The following is a 27822-nucleotide window of genomic DNA, read 5'->3' on the forward strand; positions in this document are numbered from 1 at the left end:
TGTGGCCGCTAGCCAGTTTAGCTTGTGTTTTTTCCTGCTAAAAAAGAAAAGCTTAGCTTGTGTTTCACATGAATCGTTACATAAGCGAATGCGATGCGAGCAGATATCGAGCACCGACTCCGACTCCGACTCCGACTCCGACTCCGACTTCGACTCCGAGTCTCCGAGCCCTGGCCTACCAGACCAACCATCAACCGCGCGTGTTGCCTATGCTGGGCAAACACCTATCGGAATCATCAGAGTAGGACTCGACATGACCACCGTACAAGGAGTGTATGATCGACCTGGCCACATCCATCGTGACGGCCAAACGAGTGAACCAGAGTGAAATATCGGACTCCATCGGCTTCAACGTTACTGTATTCTAGTACCATACGAAAACATCTATGTCCCTGGTTAGGTTTCGGTAATTAATAACGACATAATATTACTATGAGTAACGTGTGTTTTTCAGAGGCAATTTGAATTAGGTCATGGTAATAGAAATTGATTGGGCAATCATAGTTGTCATGCCTCTGTCGATGAAAAACGTTTCGGTTTTCAAATAATGGACGACAAGGCTAAGGACGGACTAGTTCTAATTGCCGTTTAGTGTTGGAGAGACACTTAGAGTAGTTTAGGATCTTGTTTTTCCTTTGGCCGTACTATTAAGGGGGTATAGACTAGTAGCTTGACCTAGGTAAGTCTAGTGGGTTATGTGTGGTGCACACTTGTCAAACCTAGCACAAGGTAGCTCAGAAATAGCCCTAAGATCAATTGGAGTAAACTTCATTCACATAAGATTTTGAGTTGGAAGTGAATGGAGGGCCAAATGATTGACCGGACGCTGGTCTGGTTGTGACCGGACGCTGGAGGGTGAGTTCGGTCAGTTCATTTGATCAACTGAAGTCGTCTGGTACTGACCAGACGCTGAGTGAAGGTGGACCGGATGCTGGGTACCTGCGTCCGGTCAACTCCAGAGTGGTTCCAGAGAGACTTTTTTCCTGACCGGACGCGTCTGGTAGGTGCTGACCGGACTCTGGGTGCCAGCGTTCGGTCAACAACAGTAAGGTTCTAGAGAGTGTTTTTCTTGACCGGACGCGTCCGGTCAGTGCTGACCGGACGCAAGTCAAAGTTCGGTCAAAGCTTAACGGCTCTTTTCTGACACAGTGACGGGTATAACTGATCGTAGCGTTCGGTCACCCCGCAGAGTGATGTCTCAGTCTCCAAACGTTATGTTTTGAATGATGGGGTATAAATACTTACTCCACTCGTTCGAGGAAGGTCTCTTACCCATTTGTTCAGCTGAGAAACACATTTGAAGTGCAAGGGAGAGTAAGAGCCTAGTGAGGTGATTGAGATTTGAGAATCCAAGATTAAGGACCTCATTAGTGCATAGAGAGTAGCAAGTGTGCATCAACCCTTCTCATTAGGCTTATCTTGGTCAAGTGAGAGTTTGTGCTTGTTACTCTTGGTGATCGCCATCACCTAGACGGCTCGGTGGTGATTGGGAGCTTGGTGATCATCTGGCGGAGCTCGTGGATGACCCAAGTCAAGTGGTAAGCGGTTGTGGGCGATTCACTGCGACGGAGTGTCAAAGAATCAGCCCGTAAAGAGAACTTGATCATTGCGCGGATCAAGGAGGAGCTACACCCTTGTGCGGGTGCTCCAACGAGGACTAGTAGGGAGTGGCGACTCTTCGATACCTCGAGAAAACATCACCGCGTTTCTTTTCCTCTCTTTACTTTGAGCATTTACATTTGAGCAATTCATTTCATGTCTTTATATTCCTAGATTTACCATACTAGAGTAGGATTAGAACCTAGAGTGCAAAACTTTTGTGCGGTAGAAAAATAGAAACACATTCTAGGCATAAGGGGTGAAGTGGGCTAAGTGTAGGGTTTAATTATTGCAAAGAATTTTGAATTTATCCAATTCACCCCCCCCCCTCTTGGGCATCTTGATCCTTTCAATTGGTATCAGAGCCTCGTGCTCGCTAAATTAGGCTTAACCGCCTTGAGCAAGATGTCCCACGGGGATGGACCCCCTCCTATCTTTGAGGGAGATGATTTTTCTTATTGGAAAATTCGTATGGAGGCTTATCTAGAAGCTTTAGATATTGGAGTTCTTAGAGCTGCCTCATAAGGTTTTCCAAAACCTAAGGATCCCACGAAACCTTCAAGGTGATGAGGTTAATTATGAGAAGTGGAATGCAAAGGCTAGAAACACCCTCTTTAGAGGTCGTTGCAAAGATATTTTTAACCGTGTGTGGAACCACAAAGACACTCATGCACTATGGTCGAACATTTGTGTGCTCCATTAGGAAACAAAGAGTGAGTGTGAGGAACGCTACCACCTTGTTATGAAAAAGCTTAATTCATTTGAGATGCTTCCTAAAGAAAGTGCTAATAAGATGTATTCATGCTTGAATGTTCCTGTAGAGGAAGTCAATGGGCTTGGACTCACACAAATGCAACCCTCCGATGTTGTAAGAAAGATCTTGAGTGTCCTCCCCATTGATAAATATGGGTATATTGTGACGGTGCTTCATTAAGGTGATCTTTCCACCGCTACACCAACTCAAATATTGGGGAAGATCAATACACATGCACATCATACCACAAGATGTCTCTTCTTCCACCAAGAAGAAAGATTTGGCATTCAAGGCTAGCCAAGAGAAGAAGGGCAAAGTAAGAGTTGATCATGATAGCTCAAGTGATGATAAAATTGATGATGCAAGTCTTGCTCTCATGGTGAGAAGAACCGCCAAGATGCTCAAGAAACTTAACAAGAATGGTATCAAGATTGATGGCAAAAGAAATTCTTCACTAGCAATAGAAGAAAGCCCATCTCCAAAATGGATTGCTATAATTGTGGAGAAATTAGTCATCTAGCTCATCAATGCCCCAAACCCAAGAAAGACAAGTACAAGAAGAAGTACAAGGGCAAGAAAGATGACTCAAGTGATGAAGAAGATGAGAAAAAAGAACAAGCCATACAAGAAGAAGGATGGCAAGAAGAAGGAATTCTACAAGAAGAAGAATGGCAAAGCATATATTGTTGGTGATTGGCTCATGGATATTTATTCATCAAGTGGCTCGTCCGATGATGAAAGTGAGAATGAGAACGAGAAGGTGGATGCTATTGTAATTGATTCTTCACTATCTTCACCGACACCGCCGCTGTCATTCTCTACACACCTATGCCTTATGGCCAAGGGTGAACGAAAGGTACAAAATGATGATGATAGTAGTGGTGATGATAGTTCTAGCAATGATGAAAGTGGTAGTGATAGTGATGAAGAATTTGAATCACCTTCTTATGATGATCTTGTCAAGTTGCTAAATCAATACACTAAAATCATTAGAAAGACAAGAGCTAAAAATAAAAAGCTAGAACTTGAGAAGGACTCATTCTTAGCAAAATATGACATAGTCAAAAAAGCTAGTGTTGAGTTTAGAGAAGAAAATAAAATTATGTCATCCAAACTCAAGGAGCTCAAATGCTCTAAAAAGGAGCTTAGAGAAAAATATGATAAACTTGAGGGGATACATAATGAGCTCACCACTAGCTACAATTTGCTAAAAGAAGAGTACACCAATCTCAAGGTTAATCATGATAATCTTGTTCTTTCTAATGAGTCATTATACAATGAGCCACATGATGCTACTAACAATGTTGTTAAGATTGATATAGCTACATCATGTGATGACTTGAGTGTTGAGAGCATTGAGCAAGGTTCTAGTAGCAAAGGCAAGAAAGTGGTTGAGTTCGACAACTATGATGAGTATGTCAAGCTCAAGAACGAGAATAAAAAGCTCAAGAAAGATCTTGAAAAGCTATCAACCACCAACACAATTGTGATAGAGAATCTTGACCATGATTGTGATATAGCTCTTGAGAATGAGAAGATTAAAGAAGAGAATAAGAGACTCAAGATGGAGAAAAATCATGATGAATTGAGAGAAGAAAACAAGAAGCTCAAGTTGGAGAAAGAACATCTCAAGACCGGGTTGAGCAAATTCACAAGAGGCCAATATCTCCAAAGTGAGCTACTCATGAACACCGTGATGAAGATGGATAGAAGTGGTATTGGGTACTTAGCAAATCAAGAGAAGAAAGTTCAAGCTCAACATCAACAACAACTCAAGTCAAAGCCTAAGCCAAAGAGATATTTTGAGTGTGGACAAGATGGTCACTTTGCCCATGAGTGTCAAACTCCACCACCACAACCCTTGTCCAAGCATGCTAGACCCTTTGCCTTCAATGCTCATTACATGCTTAGAAAGGATTCTAGTAGAAAAATGAAAGTCATATTCTTAGGTTCTCCCAACAAGAATAGGCCTAAGAAAATTTGGGTTGTAAAGTCACTAGTTAAGAAAGTCAAGGGCCCCCATCAAGTTTGGGTCCCTAAACAACAAGCTTGATCTATTGTGTGTAGGTGAACTACAAGACTAGTGGAAGTCATTGGGTTATTGATAGTGGTTGCACTCAACATATGACCGGTGATCCTCGTATGTTCACCTCACTAGATGAAGAAGTAGATGGTCAAGAAATGATTACATTTGGTGACAATTCAAAGGGCAAAGTTGCAATATCAAATGATCATTCAATATCAAATGTGCTATATGTTGCTTCATTGAGCTTCAACTTGCTATCCGTTGGTCAATTGTGTGATCTTGGCTTTCAATGCTTGTTTACCGAGAAAGAAGTGGTTGTATCAAAGAAAGCTAATGATCAAGTTATATTCAAGGGTTTTAGATACAACAACCTATATCTAGTGGATTTCACCTCCGAAGATGCCAACTTGAAGACGTGCTTATTCACCAAAATATCACTTGGGTGGCTATGGCATAGAAGACTTGCTCATGTTGGGATGAGCTCACTCAAGAAGCTAATGAAGAATGAATTGGTGAGAGGTTTGAAGGATGTGAAATTTGAGAAGGACAAACTTTGTAGTGCATGTCAAGATGGCAAGCAAGTTGCAAACACTCATCCTACAAAAGCTTACATGTCAACAACAAGAGTGCTAGAGCTTCTTCACATGGATCTATTTGGACCAACAACTTACAAGAGTTTGGGAGAAAATCTCTATTGTCTTGTGATAGTTGATGACTACTCTAGATATACTTGGGTGTTCTTCCTTCATGACAAGACCGAAGTAGCCTCATGTTTCAAGAAGTTTGCCAAGAGAGCACAAAATGAATTTAAAGTGAAACTCAAGAAGATAAGAAGTGACAATGGAAAAGAATTTGACAACACAAACATTGAAGCATATTGTGATAAAGTTGGAATCAAGCATGAGGTCTCCGCAACATATACTCCTCAACAAAATGGTGTAGTAGAGAGAAAGAATCGGACACTTATCACACTTGCAAGAACAATGCTTGATGAGTACAATACACCTAAAGCTCTATAGGCGGAAGCTATCAACACCGCATGTTATGCATCCAATCGCCTATTTCTTAAAAAGTTTCTTGACAAGACCCCTTATGACTTGCTCAATGGGAAGAAGCCGGATGTATCATTCTTTCGAGTGTTTTGTTGCAAATGCTACATCTACAAGAAGTGGCAACACCTAGGAAAGTTTTAAAGACGTTGTGATATTGGCTTTCTTGTTGGTTACTCATCAAAGTCCAAAGCATATCAAGTATTTAATCATGCCACCGGCTTGGTTGAAGAAACATATGATGTGGAATTTGATGAATCTAACGGCTCCCAAGGAGCACATGAGAATCTTGATGATGTAGGTGATGAATCATTGAGGGAGGCCATGAAGAACATTCTGGTTGAAGACATCAAGCCCAAAGATGATGAAGATGATGTACAAGTGATTGATCCACCGTCTTCATCAAATGTGCCACAAGATGATGATAAAGATGGGAGAGTAGAAAATGAAGATACTCATGTCTCTCATGATCAAATGGTGGCACAAGCTCAAGATGTTGATGCTCCACAACCTCCCCCTCAAGTGGTTGATAGAAGGAATTTACCCCTACTACAAGCACATCCACAAGATCTCATCATAGGGAGTCCTTTAAATGGTGTAATGACTCGCTCTCAAAAACTTGCTTCATTTATTGAACATCACTCATTTATTTCTTGCATTGAGCCTAAAAAGATAGAAGAAGCTCTTCAAGATCCGGATTGGATAAATGCCATGCATGAAGAGTTGAACAACTTCACCCGCAATAAAGTTTGGACACTTGAAGAACGACCACAAGGTGCAAGAGTCATTGGGACAAAGTGGGTGTTCCGCAACAAGCAAGATGATCAAGACATTGTTGTGAGGAACAAGGCAAGACTAGATGCAAAGGGGTTCTCTCAAGTTGAAGGGTTGGATTTTGGAGAGACCTTTGCACCAGTTGCAAGACTTGAAGCCATTCGTATCCTCCTTGCATATGCATCACATCATGAAATAAAATTATATCAAATGGATGTTAAAAGTGTATTTTTAAATAGTTTCATAAATGAACTAGTCTATGTTGATCAACCTCCCGGATTTGAAGACCCTAGATATCCTAATCATATTTATAAGTTGTTCAAGGCGCTATATGGGCTTAAGTAAGCCCTAAGAGCTTGGTATGAGCGCCTTCAGGATTTCCTCATTGAGAAGGGCTTCACCATTGGGAAGATCGATACTACACTATTCACCAAGAAGCTTGATGGAGAGATCTTCGTTTGTCAAGTATATGTTGATGGTATCATAATTGGCTCATCAAATGAAGACTATTGCAAAGAGTTTGGTGAATTGATGTCAAAGGAGTTCGAGATGTCTATGATTGGAGAGCTTATATTCTTTCTTGGTTTTCAAGTCAAGCAAATGAGAGAAGAGATTTTCATCTCTCAAGAAAAATACATCAAGGACCTTCTCAAGAGGTTCAAAATGGATGAATGTAAGCCAGTCAAGACACCAATGACATCTAATGGACATCTCGATCTAGATGAGGGAAGTAAATCGGTTGATCAAACTCTCTACCGTTCTATGATTGGTAGTTTATTATACTTGACCGCATCTAGGCCCGACATCATGTTTAGTGTGTGTATGTGTGCTAGATTTAAAGCTAATTCTAAGGAGGCCCGACATCATGTTTACCGTTAAAAGAATTTTTAGGTACCTTAAGCACACACACCAAGCATTGGTCTTTGATATCCCAAAGGAGCTAGATTCCAATTAGTTGGCTAATTCGATTCTGATTATGCCGGTTGCAAAATTGATATAAAAAGCACATCCGGAGGGTGCCATTTGCTTGGTAGATCACTAGTGTCTTGGACCTCCAAGAAGCAAAATAGTGTGTCTTTGTCCACCGTCGAGGCGGAATACATTGTCGCGGGTGCTTGTTGTGCACAAATTCTTTATATGAAGCAAACTTTGCTAGACTATGGTGTAGTTCTAGAAAAAGTACCTCTTTTGTGTGACAATGAGAGCACGGTAAAGCTTGCTAATAATCTAGTTCAAAACTCTCACACCAAGCACATAGATATCCGCCATCACTTTCTTAGAGATTATGTTGCTAAAAATGATATATCACTAGAAGGTGTAAGGATCGAGGATCAATTGGCAGATATCTTCACTAAACCGCTAGTTGAGGCTACATTTTGTCGGTTGAGGAATGAGCTCAATGTGCTTGACTTTAGTAACTTCACTAAAAATAAGCTTGTGTTGTCCCTTGCATTGCATTGTAATATAAAACATGTTTAATTTTTGGTAATGCACTTAGGGCTTGTCTAACATGGTTAAGATAACCACCGAAAGGCGTGTGAAGAAGCTTAACCTTGGATCAAACTTGACAAGCAACTAGATGTACTTTCAAGTATTGCATTACATGTGCATGCGTGTTGCTTTGTCATTTTTTTGGTTATCTTTTGAGTACCCGCTGTGTTTGTTCACAAATAGGGAGAGCATTTGAAGCTCCTATTGATCATAAAACCCTCTTGTGTGGTCACATGATGCTCCTCGCCTCTTTTATTGCATATTTTCTTAAAAAGAATTATAGCCTAAGGCAAAATACTTTGGAAAATTTGAGGGTTTGAGAGAGGTCTCTCACATCAGTCCTAATTGATGTTTATTTGCGTCTTATTAAAGTTGGGACTTGATTGGGAACAGGCAGCGCGAAGGAACATTGAAGATTTGCTGAAAAATGGTGATTGGACGCTGCATAGTGTTTTCTAGCGTCCGGTGTGAAGGTGATCCTGCGTCCGGTCAAACGAAGAAGATGATGTCAGGATCGACCGGACTCTGTGGTGCGTCCAATCATGAGGCACCTAATGCGTCTGGTCGTGACCTGAGGGGTTTTGGACCTCTCAGTTGTCGATCGGACTCTGAGTGGTTGTGTCCGGTGTGAAGTTGGCCCTACGACTGGTCCAACGAAGAAGATGTTAGGGTCGATCGGACTCTGTTGAGCGTCCAATCACGAAGGACCAGACACGTCCGATCGTGATTTGAGGGATTTTGGACCTCTCTGTTGTCGACCGGACTCAGGGTGGTAGCGTCCGGTCCTTGTCACCGGTGCGTTCGGTCAGTTGAATCCACATGGATCCAGATTCCTTTTCTTTCCTTATCTGTCATGCGGGGGCCACTATTTATCTTCCCTCATCACGCACCCACGCCCGCGATTGCTTCACGCTGCCATGCCACCGCACCCGCGCCCATGATTGCCTCTCGCCGCCGTGGCACCTCGCCGTGCCTACGCTTGCCCTAGCCGCATCCACACCCGCGCCAACCTCGTGCCGCCATGTCCGCATCTACACTGCCCCGCCGTGCCTTCCTAGCTGCACCACCACCGTGCCTACGCTTCCATAGTCTCCGTCATAGAGCCGCCACGCCCATGCCTAGCTCGCGCTACACCGCCGCTTCAGCTAGCAGAGCCTACATTGCACTGCCACGCCCTCTCGACAGCCGCGCCGCTTCGTGACGCCTAACCCTAGCCCTAGGCGTATCCTTGTCAATTCCAATGGTGCCCCATGATCCTTACCTTTGCTTGTCGATCACCGGATCATCAGATTTCATCAGGTAGCAAGCCATCGTTTTCAATTTCTCATCTACTGCTTGCTTCTTAGGGTTACTCACCTCTAGATGAATATATTGATTATTTATATTTCCTATCTATTACATCGTGCAACGAGTCGGTGCCCTTGTGGTTGATTTGGCAGTTGTCAGTAAACTCGGGGCTAGGCCTGCGAGTACGGATTGAGGCCAAGCCTCACGAGTGTCAGTCGGCTGTTGTTTCCTGCCAGTGGCAGTAATTCTTGTCAGCTTCAGCAATGGCACGTTGCAAGAATGCCGAAGGTGGTCCCGGCGATGAGGATCCAAGGCCTCCGTCTCGCCTGACTGCTTAGGAAAAAGGAAAGGTGAAAAGACTACAATGAAGAAGCTCAAGTTCACTGATGTCGAGATAGAGAGAGTAGTAGTAGTGGCAGCCGCTGTAGATCGAGCCGAGAGGGGTGGAGCTAGGAGTGGCGTTCGTATAGATGATCAGTTGTCACCAACTCAGAGGGCCGCCATCGAGAGGTTTGAGACTAGTCTTGGTGGTCCACCTAGGACTATCATGCTTGGAGGACAGCGTGTCTCTTTAGAGGAGAGTCAGGCTCGGGGGGAGACTGAGCAGCAGACACAGTCATCAGAGCAGATAGAGGGTACTCAGCAGGCAGCACAACCATAGCTTCGACGCTCTGGTCATACACACTCAGGTGTCACCGAGGCCTGAGACACAGAGGAGGGGCTCTCGTCCACCTCCTAGACCACAGGGTCCGCCTCCGGTGATTCACCTTGACCTGAGGGTAGCCACAGCCAGACAGGTGCAATAGCTACAGTTATGCAGTTTGAGGACTGGTTTACGCCGAGGCAGGATGAGCGTGCCTCATAGAACTTCTACACTGTGTTGCGGGAGGATTTATATAATGCATCTCTTAACAGTGGAGTTGCCTTCAGATCTTAGAGAGTCTGCTCCTTAGAGTCTCTTGTTGCAGCTGCAGGCGAGTAGATCCGTCCTCACCTTTCTTATCTATTAGGCTTGATAGATCTTCTTGGACGGACTGGTCGCTATGTCCCATCATGGGTTCGTGAGTTCTACTCTTCTCTATGGATTGACCTGAGGCATAGATTTATACACTTTGCTTTCAGAGGCCGTGACTACAGGCTCCAGAGCTCAAGGATCAAAGAGATTCTGAGGATTCCAGAGTCCCTTATTCGCCTTCATGAGGTATGCTATGGATAGACAGAGCCTCTTAGACGCCCTCACGGCGGACTTGTGTCACCTACAGACCTTGTCAGACCATGCTTCACAGAGCCATTTGGCGAGGGGTCGAGCAGGACACCATGTGATCTTACACCTACAGCTTGACTCCTTGATGCAATTATGAGGAGGACTCTGCTTCCGAGGATGGGCTACCGCGAGGGTCTAGCTCACATTCAGTTGTGACTAGTGTATCACCTTGTGTCTCAGACTGCTTTTGATATTTGGGATGTGATGCTTTCAGAGATGGAGGACACACTAGCAGAGGGCTTCAAAGGTCACCGTCAGCTGCCTTATGCTTATTGGATCACGTTCCTAATCAGGAAGGCAGTTACATAGAAGTCCCCAGAGATGTTGGTAGAGTGGACAGGTGCTACCACTGAGTTTCCATAGTATGACATGAGCCAGATGCTACGTCATAGTCATGCGAGGACACCTCACCAGCCGAGTCGTCGCCTAGAGGTACCAGAGACAGCAGCTCAACAATATGAGATCATCAGGGGCATCGCTGTGGTAGAGGAGGAGGAGCTCGATGCACAGCAGGGGATGAGGTCGAGAGCGACCCGAGTGATAGCTCAGATGATGATTATGAGCCAATACCGCAGATGGAACCTCGTCCACACAATGGAGAGGCTGGTAGCTCTAGCTCAGCTCCACCACAACCAACACAGACAGACCCGACACTCATAGTTGTACTTGAGATGATGAGACAGGACTAGGCACATCAGGCATAGGAGACCGCCGCTGCACTTGCTCAGGTTCAGGCACGACAGGATGAGTTTCAGCGGCAGCAGCAGGCCATGCAGCAGAAGTAGCTCATGATTCAGCAGTAGTTACTTGGCTTTATGCAGCACGTATTCACTACTATCGAGGCTGATCCTCAATAGTCTACTTTCCAAATAGGCCAGCCTGCTACCACCACTATAGTGACTCCAGCTGTACATCCTAGTGGGCCTCCGAGTCAGAGACAGCCAGCTTCTTAGTTTGCCTCACCCACAGAGCAGGTGTCTCAGTGGTTTGCTTCACTAGGGACAACTCAGGGTCCACACTTTACTCCGATTGTTACGGGCTTCACTTCGACTTAGACCTCTTCGGCGTTAGTGGCGGACACCCTAGTCTCCAGGAGTCTCAGCGCTACCTTCAGTGAGCTTACAGGGCAGCCTACACCTCTAGTATTCCGAGTCCCTATCCCTACCACAGCTGCTCCAGTTACCGGGACTACTAAGATAATCCTGTCGTCTGTTGCATCATCCGAGCCACATTAGACAGTCACTCCTACACTTGAGGTTTCAGCGACAGTGATAGGGGCAGATGTGGCTCCACTTCCTATAGTGATACCTCCAGAGTCACAAGTCGCGCTAGTTACTGAGCAGACCCAGACCGCTTCACCTTCACTTCCAACGATAGAGGGTCAGATCGCTCAAAGTTCAGGGTCAGAGGATGATGCTGCTTAGTTCCAGATCTCTCACCGCACCTCAGCGCCCGACTCGACTACTCCTGTCCCGCCGTCCAACCCTTAGGTTTTGGTGCTTGACGCCAAAGGGGGAGGGGAGCGAGTATGTTAGATCTAGGGGGAGCGTTAGATCTAGGGGGAGCGTGTGATTTGTTTCTTTTGGTCCTCTATGTGTGATACTTTGTGCATTCACGTTTACCTTCATGCATTGCATTACATACATGTGATGATGAGACTTATATGACGTGTGCTCTCTACATTGATACTTATATAGATGTCATGTCACTTGGTTATGCTCATTTGCTTTGCTTCTGCATTTTTACTCCGATTCAAATGAGCTTTACTTCATGTACTCATGCTTAATTAATATCTATTGAGTACACCATGTTGGCTTGGGTCATATAAGCATGTCTAACCGCTTTGTTCTTATTGTCAAAAGCTTATATGAACCAAGCATGTTGAAAACCTCACTCATCTCTTCTACATACTCGAGGTTGTGTTGTCATCAATCACCAAAAAGGGAGAGATTGAAAGCATCTAGGCCCCTAGTTGGGTTTCGATGATTAACGACGACACAATATTACTATGACTAACGTGTGTTTTGCAGAGGCAATTTGAGTTAGGTCATGGTAATGGAAATTGATTGGGCAATCATGGTTGGCATGCTCCTGTCGATGGAAATCGTTTCGGTTCTCAAAGGATGGACGACAAGGTTAAGGACGGACTAGTTCTAAGTGTCGTTTGGTGTTGGAGAGACACTTAGAGTAGTTTAGGATCTTGTTTTTCCTTTGGTCGTACTATTAAGGGGGGTATGGACTAGTAGCTTGACCTAGGTGAGTCTAGTGGGTTAGGTGTGGTACACACTTGTCAAACTTAGCACTAGGTAGCTCAGGAATAGCCCTAAGATCAATTGGAGTAAGCTTCATTCACATAGTATTTCGAGTTGGAAGTGAATGGAGGGGCAAATGATTGACCGGACGCTGGTCTAGTTGTGACCGGACGCTGGAGGGTGAGTCCGATCAGTTCATTTGATCAACTGAAGTCGTCTGGTACTGACCGGACGCTGAGTGAAGGTGGACCGGACACTGGGTACATGTGTCCGGTCAACTCTAGAGAGGTTCCAGAGAAACTTTTTTCCTGACCGGACGCGTCCGGTAGGTGTTGACCGGACACTGGTCAGAATTCGATAACTGACCGGACGCTGAACAGTGAAGTGACCGGACTCTGGGTGCCAGCGTCCGATCAACATCAGTAAGGTTCCAGAGAGCGTTTTTCTTGACCGGACGCAGGTCAGAGTCCGGTCAGAGCTTAATGGCTCTTTCTGACACAGTGGCGGGTATAACTGACCGGAGCATCCGATCACCCTAACCGGTGCGTCCGGTCACGCCGCAGATTGATGACTCAGCCTCCAAACGTTATGTTTTGAATGAGGGGGGTATAAATACTTACTCCACTCGTCCAAGGGAGGTCTCTTGACTATTTGTTCAGCTGAGAAATACCTTTGGAGTGCAAGGGAGAGCAAGAGCCTAGTGAGGTGATTGAGATTTGAGAATCCAAGATTAAGGACCTCATTAGTGCATAGAGAGTAGTAAGTGTGCATCAACCCTTCTCATTAGGCTTGTCTTGGTCAAGTGAGAGTTTGTGTTTGTTACTCTTGGTGATCGCCATCACTTAGACGGCTCGGTGGTGATTGGGAGCTTGATGATCATCCGGCAGAGCTTGTGGATGACCCAAGTCAAGTTGTAAGCGGTTGTGGACGATTCACCGCGACAGAGTGTCAAAGAATCAACCCATAGAGAGCACTTGATCCTTGCGCGGATCAAGGGGAGCTACACTCTTGCGCTGGTGCTCCAACGAGGATTAGTGGGGAGTGGCGACTCTCCGATACCTCGGAAAAACATCGCCGCGTTCCTTTCCCTCTCTTTACTTTGAGCATTTACATTTGAGCAATTCATTTCATGTATTTACATTCCTAGAATTGACATGCTAGAGTAGGATTAGAACCTAGGATGCAAAACTTTTGTGCGGTAGAAAAATAGAAATGCATTCTAGAAACAAGGAGTGAAGTGGGTTAAGTGTAGAGATTAATTGTTACAAAAAATTTAGAATTAGCCTAATTCATCCTTCCTTTTGGGCATCTTGATTCTTTCACCATCAAAAGGGAAACCTCCTGGCTAATGCTCCACCTTATATATCTAGGTACAAAGAGCTGCCACAGGCCAGCAAGCAGAGGCACCGTACCAGTAGTGCCAACAAAAGAGAGCTATTCTTCAGCCAGAAAGAGAGAGAGGGCCTGAGGGCCGGAGGTGCTTTCGTTCATGGCTGGGGGAGCGAGAGACGGTGGTGGCGAGGAGGATGCCGAGATGACAACGAACGAGGGACGCGGCGGCGGCAGCGACCACGCAGCGGCCGGGGCCACGACGAATTCGAACAAGCAACTGGTGCCGTTCCTTGGCATGTTCCGGTACGCCGACCGCACCGACGCCGCGCTTATGGCGGTCGGCACGGTGGCGGCGGTGGCCAACGGCATGACGGAGCCGCTCATGACCGTCGTCTTCGCCGCCATCATCGAGTGCTTCGGCGCCGGCGACGACGCCACCATCCTCCACCGGGTCAGCAAGGTACGTTGTTACTACGTGCCTACGTGTGTGTACGTGTACAGGTTTAATCGGTTTTTGCTTGGTACGTATATATGTTTGTTCCATGCACGCGCGCGGCGCACCAGCTAGCTACCACTAGTGACTAGTGATGGTGGGGATCGGCCAGGGCGCTCATCGGCTCATGACGTGCGCGGTGGTTACCGACTTACCGGTGATGGGCGAGAGGCTGGCGTGGAACCGGCCCGGCGCTGAGCCGCTGACCCCGCCGTTCTCTTTTTGTTCATAATTGCCCCGGCCGCGTAGGTACGAAGGTCCAGCAGTACTGGATATATGCACGCTCCATGTATGCAGCGCATGTGTGCATGTGCGTATATTTAATGGCGGTTCTCTAGTTAATTGGCATGATATATTGATAAAAACTACACATGTATGCCATCCAAGGCAACTTTGCATAGTAAAGATTCTCTACTGTAGCATTTCGTTTGTATTTGTGAATTATTGTCCAAACATTGACTAATTAGGCTCAAAAGATTCGTCTCGCAAAGTTAAAGCAAACTGTGCAATTAGTTTTTGATTTCGTCTACATTTAGTACTCCATGCATGTACCGCATGTTTGATGTGATGGGGAATCTTCTTTTTGCATAGTGCACTTTTCAGGAGTTTGAAGAAACTAAACAAGGGCCAAGTATTATAGATTAGGAGCTTTCTTTCGATAGACGGTTATGTCATATATTTTATACTAAAATTGTAGCTTTACTTTGTTGTAATTTACGTAGACATAATCTGTAATTTTTAATTATGAGAATAAAAAACCTGTTACACAAAACCACAAACTCGATAAAATTAGATCTATACTGGCATAAAGATAATTAACAATTTACAATTGTTTCTATAGTTAGACAATGACAAAAAATTGATATGTTATGATACAAAGACAAATAATAAATCACAAAAATAACAATTTACTTGTACTAGTTAGTTGTACAATAGTGTTTGCCTAAAATATAGGAGAAGTGCTATAGATTCAATAAGAGCAATTGTCTTCTCTCTCTAAAAAATCTCTCCACCATATTTCAAACCAAACTTATATATGTTAACCTACAGCAATCTACTTACAAAAAACAGAGAAAATGAGGCAGGCACAACTGAAAGTCCTTTTCAAAAAAAACAGGCTTAGTGGGCCACATTATTCTTCCACCATACATTCACCATGTTCGTGGTTTGAGCCAGGGCTTATCAGCCAACCAACAGTATTTTTCTCTCACAACAAACCAGCATCAACCAGGCTATCAGCCCAGAAACCAACCAGGCCGATGGTCTGAAAATCCCTCATCATATTCTTTTCACATGTTGATATATAATCCCTTTCCTTGGTAGGTCATATTAAAACGATCCGACGTTAGTTAGTCGAACGTAATCAAATCAAACCGTCTGCAGTTACGTACGTCCAACACTAGTAGTACAACACAAGAGGTTACGACGTGCGATATATAGCTGACGGCGTTTCGGTTTGATGTCGGCTCACCTGAAAAATAAATCTATGGGTGATGATATCATATTCTGAACTCTATAAACAACGACGACGTTTCGACAAGTACTAAGTGCTACCTCTTCCTCCTTTAGCCATTGTATATACAGTTAATCCAGACATGCTATTTTCTGGAGCTGAGGGCGAGCCTACATGTGTATGTGGACATGTTTGGACAGAGCGGCTAGAGCTAGAGATAACGTTACTGACCCATGTGTCGAAAGCCGTTGCGGATCTGGTTGTCGTAACTCGGGGCGCGTTGAGCCCCCGAGCGCTTGCTTGCGATGAGGTCGTCGTAGCCCCCAGGTCGTGAGTCGACGGGGACGCCCCGTCACCGCTCGGAATAGTCGTAGCTGGCGTGGATCGGCTTCTTGGGCTGCCTCAGGCCGGTCCCTGCTGGCTTGACGTCCTCGAAGGACTCGCGAGCCCCCGGGGATGACTTCTTCGTGTCTAGCTTGTTGTAGCTTCTGGCCAAGAGCGCTTGTGCGTTCCTGAGCTCGAATCCTTCTAGCGCGACGACGTTGTTGCCGCCGCATCTCCGCCTCTAGGTGTGGTTTTCGCTTTCAACGGGGAGCCGTCATGACCTGTCACTGTGGGAGCTGGCTTTGAGTGCATCGCGGTTCGATCTGCTCGTTGCGGCGCGCGGTGTGCTTGCGGGGCCTGCTTCCTCGGGTGCACGTGCATCCAAGCGACGACTGACAGTTTGCGGAAATGTTTCGCGCGACTTGTCCGTTACGCAGGATCAGACCTAGGCTCCGGGCCTGGCCTTGTGTGGCGTGGCGCCGGCTAGCCCCCCGATCACCTGTGACGTCGCCATGCGGCGGCAGTTGATTCTGCAGCTCGTGCGCGCCACGGCTCGTTGCGTCCCGCTGACGGTGGAGGCGTTGTCCAAGGCATGGTTCGATCGTCGAGTCCAGTTTCCCCACGTGGTGAGTCTGAACTGGGCAGTAGCCGAAGACGAGCGTTGACCCATCGGTTCGAGCGATCTTGTGATTCCTTAGAAGGATGCGGCCACCGCGGGCCGTTCATCGGGTGAGCTTGCCATGAGCCATGGGCCTCAGGCTTCCGGGGTGGAAGTCTTGGCCGTGGCCGGTGATGAGAGAGGGCGCTAGTCCCCCTACGCAGGTGAACTCCGGGATGCAGCCCCCGTGGGGAGTTCCAAGAGTATGTCCGTCATGGGTCACGGGACACAGACCTCCAGGGCGAGGGACCGGGCTGCAACCGAAGGTGGAAGTGGGCGTTGGCCCTCGAAGGTGGTCAACCACGTGGTTCTCCAAAGGGATGTGGCCGGACGAGGCCATTTCCCGAGTGAGTTCGTTGTGAGTCGTGGACCTTTGGTTTCCTGGACGGGAGACCTGGCCGCGGCCGGTGATGAGTAAGGGTACTGGCCCCTCTGGATAGGTGAACTCTAGGATGCAGCCCCCGAGGGGAGTTCCAAGAGTGTGCCCGCTGTGGGCCACAGGATCCAGATTTCTAGGGTGGAGGTCTGAGCCGCGACTGTAGGCGGACACGGGCGCTGGCCCTTTGACGCCGACGGGCTCGTAGTTTTTGTGGTGGATGTGGCCGCCGTTGGCCATTCCACGAGCGAGTCCACTGGCGGTGCGAGGAGCCATCGCTTCCTTCAACAATCGAGAGTGCGCGACTGTCCCCTACCTGGCGCGGCAACTATATGTGTTTTGTAAATCGGACTAGTAAACTTAATCGATTGTCGCGCTGCTATAAGAAGACGATGATAGCATCCAGTAGACATGAGGATTTATACTAGTTCAGGCCGGAGCCCTACGTCCAGTCTCAGAGATGATCGAGTGCGTGTTCCTCGCTTGAATGCTCTGAAGTTCTTATAATGGGGGGTGCGAGAATGATGGAAGAGATGGAAGGTCCTATGCTAGGCAAAGGGCTGCCCGAAAGGAAGCTCCGGGAGCCCTACTACAATGGTGGATGAATGAAATGGTAGAGGATTCAGAATGTCTGGAGAGGGTGCCCTGACTGCCCTTATATAGAGTTCGGGGCCAGGGCGCATACAAAGCAGGAGGTTCTCCCGACCGAAGGGTCGAGAGCCTGAGGGAGGTCCTAAATAATTTTCCATGCAAGCTACGCCATCTTCTGGTGCATGTCCGGTCGTGGCTATCATCATGGTCTTCTGGCCGCGTTGCGACAGGGGTGTGGCGTGGCGCTACTGTGCAACCATGGCGGCATTGTAGCCTCGATGATGATTCGTCAGCCATCCTGTGCAACGCGGTGTCCGTCGTGCCCTCCGTCATCGCTCCTGGTCCCCAGGGGCGCCGTACCCAAAGTAGGTAACTGCCCCGCGCCGTCGTTCGCCTGGTGGCTTTACGGGACTGAGAGCCATGACCCCGATCGTCGAGGTCAGGGTGCTCTATCGGTCTGGATGGCCTCTTCATCGAGTCCCTTGTTATGGTGAATGGGATCGTACAAGCATCTAGTTGGTTCGTATTTGGACAGTGACTGTCGTACCCGTTGCCACCGTGGTGCGGTATGGCACAGGGATGGAGTCTGACCGGGCCGAGATGACTGCTGTCCCCTCGGTACTTGCGGGGTCAGTGCGGCATGCTTGCTCTTGTCAGAGCAGGCGCGCCTAGCTACGCTCGACCTCCCCCATCCCTTCCGGGGGTCGTGACGGGGAGAGGTCGTGGGTTTTGCGAGTATCGTGTGACTAAGGCAGGAGGAAGGGGTCAGAGATGACTCTGGCCTCATTTTGATTTTTCTAGATAATATACACTATGTTTATCACTACATACATAGTTTAAACAATGTATCTAGAAAAGCTAAAACCGTCTTATAATTTGAAACGAATGAAGTAGTAACAAAAAGAATTCATCTTTCGATTTTCAGGCTAGAAATCTCCTATAGGTCGTGGCATGGGTTTCACTGGAATTTATAATTGTCGTTTTTAGTTCCAAAGTAGAACCAAACAGGCTGCAAAAACAACCCAATTCGAAAGATGCAGACGGGAAGAAACAACGGGATCTGAGCAAGGCCATCCAAGAGAGATTTATTAAGAAATTATATGTAGTTTAAAATATAAGGTTTATTCTAACCGATGGCGCTTGCCCCACTCCACTCCACACGCCTCATTGTTTCACGGCTTCTCAAAAAAAAAAAAGAATAGCGCCACTCGCTTTCTCTATAGCAGGGGTGCCCGCCGCGGCCTTCTCTAGCGCGGCGGTGCCACACCTGGCCCCTTCCCACGCTGCTTTTGCGCGCCCGTGCCGCGCCACCATTCAGACCGCGCCACCATCCACCTACCCATCGTAGAAGAGGAGGCAGGGGTGGCATGCGCCTGCACCCCCATCTACCTCGCGCCATCGGCGGGAAGGGGAGGCTTGCATGACCGCAGTTTCCCATAAGGTAGGTCGTGGCCGCCGCCGACGCTATGTTTTGTTTCAGGCGTTTTCAGACATGGTGTAAGCCTATATTTCAAGTGCTTCAGTTCCCAGCATACAGATGTTGCAAAAATAGATCGGGATAATGCATATGTTGCAATGGTGGTACACGTATGTTGCAAACTTCTGTTCCCAATGTTTCATCAGCTTTTCAGACATATGCTGCAAGTGTGTTTATCTGGATGTTGCATATGTTTCACATATATGTTGCAAGTGTTTTATCTAGATGTTGCATATGTTTACAATGGTTTCAAGTGTTTTTACCAATGTATCAGACACATGTTTCAAGTGTTTAATCTATCTTTTTTTTTTTGTATGTTGTAAGTGTTGCATTTGAACATTTTCAAAACTAGATTGGGGTGTTGCATATGGGATTTGTGTAGAAAGCGGGAGAGGGCACGAACGATCCCCACGCGCGGTCTGGCGGCACGTGCTTGCTGCTGGGGCGCTCGCTTGCTCGCTGCGTGGGCAGCATCCGACACTAGCACCCCGGTGGCGCTAGCAAGTCCATATACAAAAATCATCCAATATATATAACTGCTGCATAAATTTAGGAATAATATATAGTTGGAATGGAAATACAGCTTCCTTTGTTTCTGTTTGTTTGTTTTGCAACGAACATGCACAAAAGCTTCTTTTTGTGTGTGTTGAGGCAAGTCCCACACTCCACAGACTCACTCTATTATAACTGATTATGGCAACTAAACACTACACAAGTATGTGCCCATCTCCTTAAGTATCAAACAAGCCCGCACTATTTGAATTTTCTTTTTTGAAGCTTCACTATTTGAAATGTAATACATAACAAGGTGCTTTTCTCCAGGTTATCATGTACTACATCTACCTGGGAATCGGAACAGCAGTTTCTTCCTTCCTCCGTGAGTATATAAATAAATATATACTATATATATTGGACTTGGACTACACGTGCACGTAACTATAATGAATAAATGATGTCCAATAGCTAAAGAATAGGAATTGAAATAGCTGGCGTTCCTGATGAGTCACATATATATGGTAGTAAAACCTCAAACAAAGAAAACGGCATGTTTCGTTATGGTAGCCCATTCACAAATATCCCACGAGCACAAAATGGTCACTGCCAAGTGGCACCAATGGAATGCTTGGCTATTCCCACTGTCACAACTTGAAGTATTTGCTAAGGTTCCGATATTTTTCAGTTATTCACATTAGTATCAAATCATAGACACTACAACTTCGATGGTTTCAAGCATGAAAAGATGGCAAGGGGTTTGCTACAATCAGAAACAAACAAACTGTGGCTAATTCAGCTTACTTCTTCAGCCAGGAAGAGAATGAACTTTGTAGCAGCTAAAAATGAGAACTCTGTTTAGTTGGATTAGCAGAATCCCCAACGATTGGCTGAAACATTTACCTGCTCCAGAGGTGTCATGCTGGACGGTGGCTGGAGAAAGGCAGTCAACACGGCTGCGATCGTTATACCTTGAAGCTGTTCTGAGGCAAGACATTGCATTCTTTGACGTGGAGATGACAACTGCAGAAGCAACTTCAAGAATGTCCGCGGACACTGTACTCATCCAAGACGCCCTCGGTGAGAAGGTAACAATTCATTATTACTTTGACAAAAGAAGCAAAAAGTATGTCTAATTTCCAGTAAAGGGTCTTTTATGTCTAGAACATAAGGAAAAAGGCCTTATGTAGAACACTAAAGAACTGACTTCTCATGTTAAGGTAGGGAAGTACATACAGCTTTTGACGACTTTCATCAGTGGCTTTATCATTGGATTCATTAGAGGCTGGATGCTGGCCCTTGTTGTGCTCGCGTGCATACCTCCAAGCATTTTATCCTTTGCGACAGTCTCCCGATTGCGAGCTCAAATATCTCGAAAGAGGCAAGAATCATATGATGATGCAGGGAATATTGTCGAGCAAACCATTGGAGCAATAAGAACAGTGGGTGATTCTAATATTTTTTAAATACAAATTAATGCTGACAATAGGTGTTTGTAACTATTCAATATCAATAACATCTCAAAAACAGGTTGTATCTTTCAATGGTGAGAAGAAAGCAATTGCAATGTACAATAATCACATAAAAAAGGCATACAAGGCTACTCTCATGGAAGGGATCGTCACTGGTCTTGGAGTAGGTTGCATATTTTTTGTTGTCTTCTGCAATTACTCTCTAGCTTTCTGGTATGGCGCCAAGTTAATCATCGGCAAAGGATATACTGGAGGGCAAGTCCTCAATATCGTATTTGCAATTTTAACTGGCTCAATGTGAGTTTTCTAACTGTGAACTACATATGTAATAAATGATAGTAAAAAAGTACTGTTAGACTCTTTGATTGAAAATGAATTGATATTTGAAAAAAATAACATAATCATTTTTGGATTTTGACATTAAGGTTTGATTATTTGGGAACAGGGCTATAGGTAATGCATCACCATCTATTTCTGCAATTGCAGAAGGGCAGTCTGCAGCACAAAGATTGTTTGAAATTATCAACAGAAAACCAAATATTGACATTACCGACACTTCTGGAATAGTATTAGAAGATATCGAAGGAGATGTTGAGCTCAAGGATGTGTTCTTTAGGTACCCTGCAAGGCCTGAGCAGTTGATACTTGATGGCCTGTGCCTGCAAGTACCTAATGGTACCACAATGGCTATAGTCGGGGAGAGTGGAAGTGGTAAATCAACAGTGATTAGTGTGGTGGAGAGATTTTATGACCCACAGGCTGGTGAAGTGTTGGTAGATGGAGTGAACATCAAAAGTCTGCAGCTCCAATGGTTAAGAGGAAAGATAAGTCTTGTCAGCCAAGAACCATTGCTTTTTATGACCTCCATCAAGGATAACATAACCTATGGTAAAGCGGATGCTACAATCGAAGAGATCAAGAAAGCAGCTGAGCTTGCAAATGCAGCAACCTTCATTGAAAAGCTGCCTGATGTACTTTGAGAAACACTACTTATTTATGTATCTTACTCAAGTTTCTGGCAATTAATATCTTGTCTTCCACCTCATACAGGCATACGAGACAATGGTTGGTCAACGTGGTTCTCAGCTTTCTGGGGGGCAAAAGCAAAGGATTGCCATCGCAAGAGCAATCCTCAAAAATCCAAAAATCCTTCTTTTGGACGAAGCTACAAGTGCTTTAGATGTAGAGTCTGAAAGGGTAGTTCAAGAAGCACTAAATAGGATCATGGTAGGGAGAACTACACTCATTGTTGCCCACCGCCTGAGCACCATCAGGAGTGCAGACTGCATAGCAGTAGTTCATCAAGGGAAAGTAGTTGAACGAGGTAAGTGACTCTTCGACACCAGTTACTTTGGTTTTTTTAATCTTTATTTAGAAGCAATCAATCAGTGTGAAAAAAGTAGAGGTAGTTCAATTCAGTTTTTTGGAACCAGTTAATCAATTGACATGTCATACAGGTGTCCATGACAAGCTGATTAAGGATCCTGATGGAGCTTATTCTCAGCTTATTAGGTTACAACAGGCACATGCTAAAGAAAGGCATGAGGTTCCAAATACTGATGTGTCAGGTTCAATATATAAAAGTAGAAGTTTATCTTTGGAACAATCAATAGACAGAGATTCTCCCAGGAACAAAGGACATCATTCCTCCACAAAATCCACTGGGCTGTCTGAAGAATTGAACAAGCAAGTTTCTATAGACAGACAGGAACACCAGGAATCTAGTGATAGTAAGGCTCCTAAGAAAGCACCAATTGGACGACTATTCAAACTTAATAAGCCAGAAGCACCAGTTCTCCTATTAGCTGCTATAGCTGCCTTTGTGCATGGTCTTATGTTCCCATCGTTCAGTATAATGATGTCTGGTGGTATAAGAAGTTTCTACTATCCACCACACCAACTTCGAAAAGATTCTCGGTTTTGGGCACTGATGTGCCTTCTGTTCGCAGTCATTGCCCTGATTTCAATCCAACTGGAATACTTTCTATTTGGGGTCGCTGGTGGGAAACTTATACAACGTGTCCGCTCTTTGTCTTTCCAGAGCATAGTGCATCAAGAAGTTGCTTGGTTTGATGACCCTTCAAATTCTAGGTTTGGCTACTTAAACATTTTTTTCCAAATTTCTTAATTTTTTCTACAACTGTTTGGACATCAATTTTACTGTTTCGTTTTATAGTGGGGCACTTGGCGCGAGACTCTATATTGATGCTTTGAACATCCGACGCCTCGTCGGAGATAACTTGGCCATACTAGTGCAGTGTATAGTAACACTAGTAGCTGGTTTTTCCATAGCATTTGCTTCTGACTGGAAGCTCACGCTGATCGTCATATGTGTGATTCCTGTAATGGGCTCACAAAATTATATTCAAGTGAAATTCTTGAAAGGGTTCAGTGAAGATGCTAAGGTGAAAATATTGAATTTCCTGCAGTGAACCTAATCGTCTTTATGTTTAAAAAAGCAAAGCACACCTGATACTTTTCAAAATAGATGAATATGTGCAATCTTTTTAGACATCATACAGTTTTTCATATAATATTAATAACTCTAGATATATTTTAAAGTTTACAGTTAACAAAACTCAAGTAAGATTTAATGTCTTATCAAAAGTTTCACCTAACAACTAATTGGAACAGGTGATGTATGAAGATGCAAGTCAAGTCGTAACTGAGGCAATTAGTAGTATTCGAACTGTAGCATCTTTCTGTGCAGAGAAGAGGGTAATTACATCATACATCCAAAAATGCCAAGCTTCAATGAAACAGGGCATTAGAAGTGGAATGGTTGGAGGCCTTGGTTTCAGTTTCTCAAACTTAATGATGTATCTCACATATGCTCTTTGTTTCTATGTTGGTGCACTGTTCGTACATGAAGGAAAATCAACTTTTAAAGACGTTTTTAGGGTAAGGGATACACATTTGGGATCATTTAAATAACGACATTTTGTTCAGTGACTAACTAACTTAATCTGGTAACTGGCAGGTCTATTTTGCTTTGATTTTCACAGCTTTTGGAATTTCCCAAACAAGTGCAATGGCAACAGATTCAACAAAAGCCCAGGAATCCACAACTTCCATACTAGCTATTATAGACAGGAGGTCTAAAATCAACTCGACTAGTGATGAAGGCGTAATTCTAGAAAAAGTTGATGGCAACATAGATTTCAGCCATGTAAGCTTCAAATACCCATCCCGCCCAGACGTCCAAGTGCTCAGCGACATTACTTTGGCCATTCCAGCCAGAAAGGTATTGTTTGCTTGATGCTTGTCATAGTTACTTCATAAGTTGTTTGACTAGAGGGGGTAGTTGATCTTGCTAGGTTAGTACCAAGTTAGACCATGCGAGACACTTAACAGTTCACAAAAGCGTCATGGCAATTCTTGAGCAGCTTAATTTCAACAACAGTATAAATGTATAATAGGAAAATATCAGATATTGGCTACAAATACAATAACTGTTTGCTACTTTGCTCAGGTAATGAGTGTTCAATTCATCTTAATCCTTAAGATAAGTTTCACAAAAGTTGTGTACAGGTGGTACAAAATTCATTTAGCACTCTGCAAAATTTCAAGGTCAAACTCCAATTTCACAAGGAGTACAAAAGGCAGACAATATGAGATGAAAGTAACAAAAAAGATTTACTATGAATTAAGGGTTTTTTCCATGCTCTTCTATCTCTTTAGAATGCTCGATTGCCCGCAATACCTGCTTCTTACTCTTTGAATTTATTTTATTGATGTACATGTCATTCAATGGGACAAGAACAACTGGAGTGCTGGATACTTCCGGTCAATGAAAATGAGCCTAAAAAAGAATGGGAATTAATTCTAGTTTTCACATTTTCCTCTATGATCTGTACTGATGAATTTAAAATCAATTATCATATGCAGACTGTTGCACTTGTTGGAGAGAGTGGTAGTGGTAAGTCAACAATAATTGCTTTGCTCGAGCGATTCTATGACCCAGATTCTGGCACAATCTCACTAGATGGAACAGAACTTAAAAAACTAAGGCTGAGTTGGTTAAGAGACCAAATGGGATTAGTGAGCCAAGAACCTGTACTTTTCAACGACACAATTCATGCCAACATAGCATATGGAAAACAAGAAGTAAGAGAGGCCGAGATTGTTGCTGCTGCCAAGGCAGCTAATGCTCATGAGCTTATATCTAGCTTGCCTCAAGGATATAGCACTATTGTCGGCGAGAGAGGAACACAGCTCTCAGGAGGGCAAAAACAACGGGTTGCTATTGCAAGGGCCATCTTGAAGGGCCCAAGAATACTTCTACTCGATGAGGCAACAAGTGCCCTGGATGCTGAAGCTGAGCGTACTGTTCAAGATGCGTTAGACCAAGTGATGGTCAGCAGGACCACCGTTGTTGTGGCGCACCGACTGTCTACAATCAAAGGGGCAGATATGATTGTAGTCATCAAAGATGGTAAAGTTGCTGAGAAGGGAAAGCATGAATACCTCGTGGGCAAGGGTGGAGTTTATGCATCGCTGGTAGAACTGCACTCGAAGTCAGCATAAGGATATAGGGGGCTTTGATGGATTATTTGGTATTACAAGGGGAGCATTTGCAGTAGTAGGTAGTCATGCAACGGAAACAAATCCATGTAAAACTTATCAATTCGTACTTCTGGTTTGTAATAGGTCAGGGTCTCAAACTCCATACAAAGATAGCATTGGCATCACGTATTTCATATGCTGTAGTGCACTGGATTATCAATAAATTAATGGTGAAAAGGAAAACAAATCGACCTAATCACTGAACTATTAATATTTAGTCGACGAGCAGAAGCATTTCTGCTATTCCAGATCCCCAAATTCACGCGAGGCGCCTGAGCATATGGCTACATGCCAAATGCAGTACAGCTTTGCACGCATTGGAAAGAATAAGTTCGGATCAAATGAAGCTACCCGTCAGCGAATTTGTTCAAACCAAAAATTCAGGTCCAGAACTTAAACCGGCATACCTTTCGTGCACCGAGGTCCCATTTTGGTCGTCACGATCCAACCGACGCTAGCCTAGATGGGACGGCCGTACGCCCGCTGGCGCGGCCGCCATACCTGGCTGCTGGCTTCAGGGAGCCGCCTCGCTTCCTTTCCGCTCCCCACCAGCGAAGACACAACCGCCGCCGCCGTTCCATAGCGACGGCGCCGCGTGCCTTTCCCATTCTACCGTCCGAAAACAAAATCAACGGCTTATATTACCTGGTCCCATCTCTCGCTTGGCGGGTTACGGCCCAGAGGAGGCCCAAATGGCCGAACAAAGCGCAAGGGGCAGGCGCGGCCGAACGCCTGAGCGACTGAACGGGGCAACGGGGTGAGCAGGCACGGTCGCACGAACTGACGAGCGGCGGCAGTGCGGCACGGAGGGTCGGGTGCAGGGAGCTGTCGCCGGCCTACGGCGCTGCGCTGTGCTACATGCGGCATGCCTGCACAGCAGAGGGCAGAGGCGCATGGATGCGCCTGGATTGGACAGGCAAGCATCACCGTCCCGTCCAAGTTATAATCTAGGTGTGTGATAATTAAATATTTGGATGCTTTTGCAATTGCGTCATTAATTATTGGTTTGGTTAAATTAAGCATAAAGTGCTGCCAGTCTGCTACTCAAGAAACATCACCTATTTGCTTGCTAATAGTTATGGTGATCGGTGACTGATGCCAGGCGCCTAGGCTTAGTATGGCATGTGCCATCACAGTTCCTGTCTTTCATGTGTTAGATTGATCTCTAATCTAACTGGACCCAACGATCAGTTGGGCCTTTGATTCGCGCTCTGATCGGGGGCGTCCAGCCCACCATGGTTGGAGGGCTCCTGTCACCCTACGCTATAAAAATAGATGGGGGCCGACGGCTCTTATCACGAGGTTGGCCTAAGCCGAGCTCCCCACCGACATCTAAACCCTAATCCGATCAGAGAGGGGCGCAGCCAGTGACGGGAAGCCACTAGCCGCGTCGCCCGCTCCATCGACGTCGATGTCTTCACCGTCCTCTTCACCGATCGTCACTGCCCGTGCGCAGACATCACCAACGAACCTGATGACGTCCGCTGAACCTTCTCCCTCTGCGGTGTCAGGTTCAGCACACTCTCCCTTCCATCCCTGTCTCTCTAGTTCTACATGCATTAGGATGTACTACGTTCTTTATCCCGTATAGAACCACTGTACCCAGCTAGATCTATACTCCTAGTGATTCTATAAGTATAACAATGGTACCAACGCAAGGTTTAGGTATAGATCTAGCTTATCAGTTTAGATCCGTTCGGATCTGAGAAAAGAACAGAGGGTTCGGTTGAACCCTAACCCTAACTGGGTGAAAGAAAGAAGAAGGAGGGCTCGGCTTCACATCTAAATCGAACCCTAAAACCCGCAATCAATTCGGGAAAAGAACAACAGTGCAACCCTAACAATGTACCCTAACCCTAACCCTACTTTGATCCTCATCCCTAACCCTGAAATCGGATAGATCTGAAAAGAAAAGATAGAAATCGGATAGATCCGAAAAGAAAAGGTACAAATCGGATAGATCCGAGAAGAAAAGACGAAAACAATCAATGAGAAAAGGGGAAGGGGAAATGGAAAACCTCACCACTGTACCGCTGCCGGGCGCGTGCTCGTGAGGCTGAGAGAAAGAAGGTGGAGAAGAGGACGGGTGATC

General features: G+C 45.4%; 1 protein-coding gene and 1 long non-coding RNA gene across 2 annotated transcripts; one reads left to right on the forward strand and one right to left on the reverse strand.

The window, feature by feature from the left end:
* Positions 1-13899: 13899 nt before the first annotated feature.
* On the forward strand, positions 13900-25917 carry LOC136450321 (ABC transporter B family member 5-like). The gene is made up of 12 exons (XM_066450720.1): positions 13900-14288; positions 20023-20077; positions 20605-20780; positions 20913-21134; positions 21223-21461; positions 21610-22135; positions 22215-22488; positions 22622-23255; positions 23341-23569; positions 23799-24065; positions 24145-24408; positions 25053-25917. Exons 1-12 carry the CDS (start codon positions 13986-13988, stop codon positions 25689-25691), a joined length of 3828 nt encoding a protein of 1275 aa, XP_066306817.1. The 5' UTR covers positions 13900-13985; the 3' UTR covers positions 25692-25917.
* LOC136450322 (uncharacterized) lies at positions 20615-26392 on the reverse strand. The gene is made up of 3 exons (XR_010758311.1): positions 26138-26392; positions 20929-21063; positions 20615-20748 (listed from the first exon to the last, which is right to left on the reverse strand). It is a non-coding gene; the product is annotated as an uncharacterized lncRNA (long non-coding RNA).
* Positions 26393-27822: the final 1430 nt, after the last annotated feature.

This window comes from Miscanthus floridulus, chromosome 5 (genome assembly GCF_019320115.1).
Source record: "Miscanthus floridulus cultivar M001 chromosome 5, ASM1932011v1, whole genome shotgun sequence".
NCBI classification, from domain to species: domain Eukaryota; kingdom Viridiplantae; phylum Streptophyta; class Magnoliopsida; order Poales; family Poaceae; genus Miscanthus; species Miscanthus floridulus.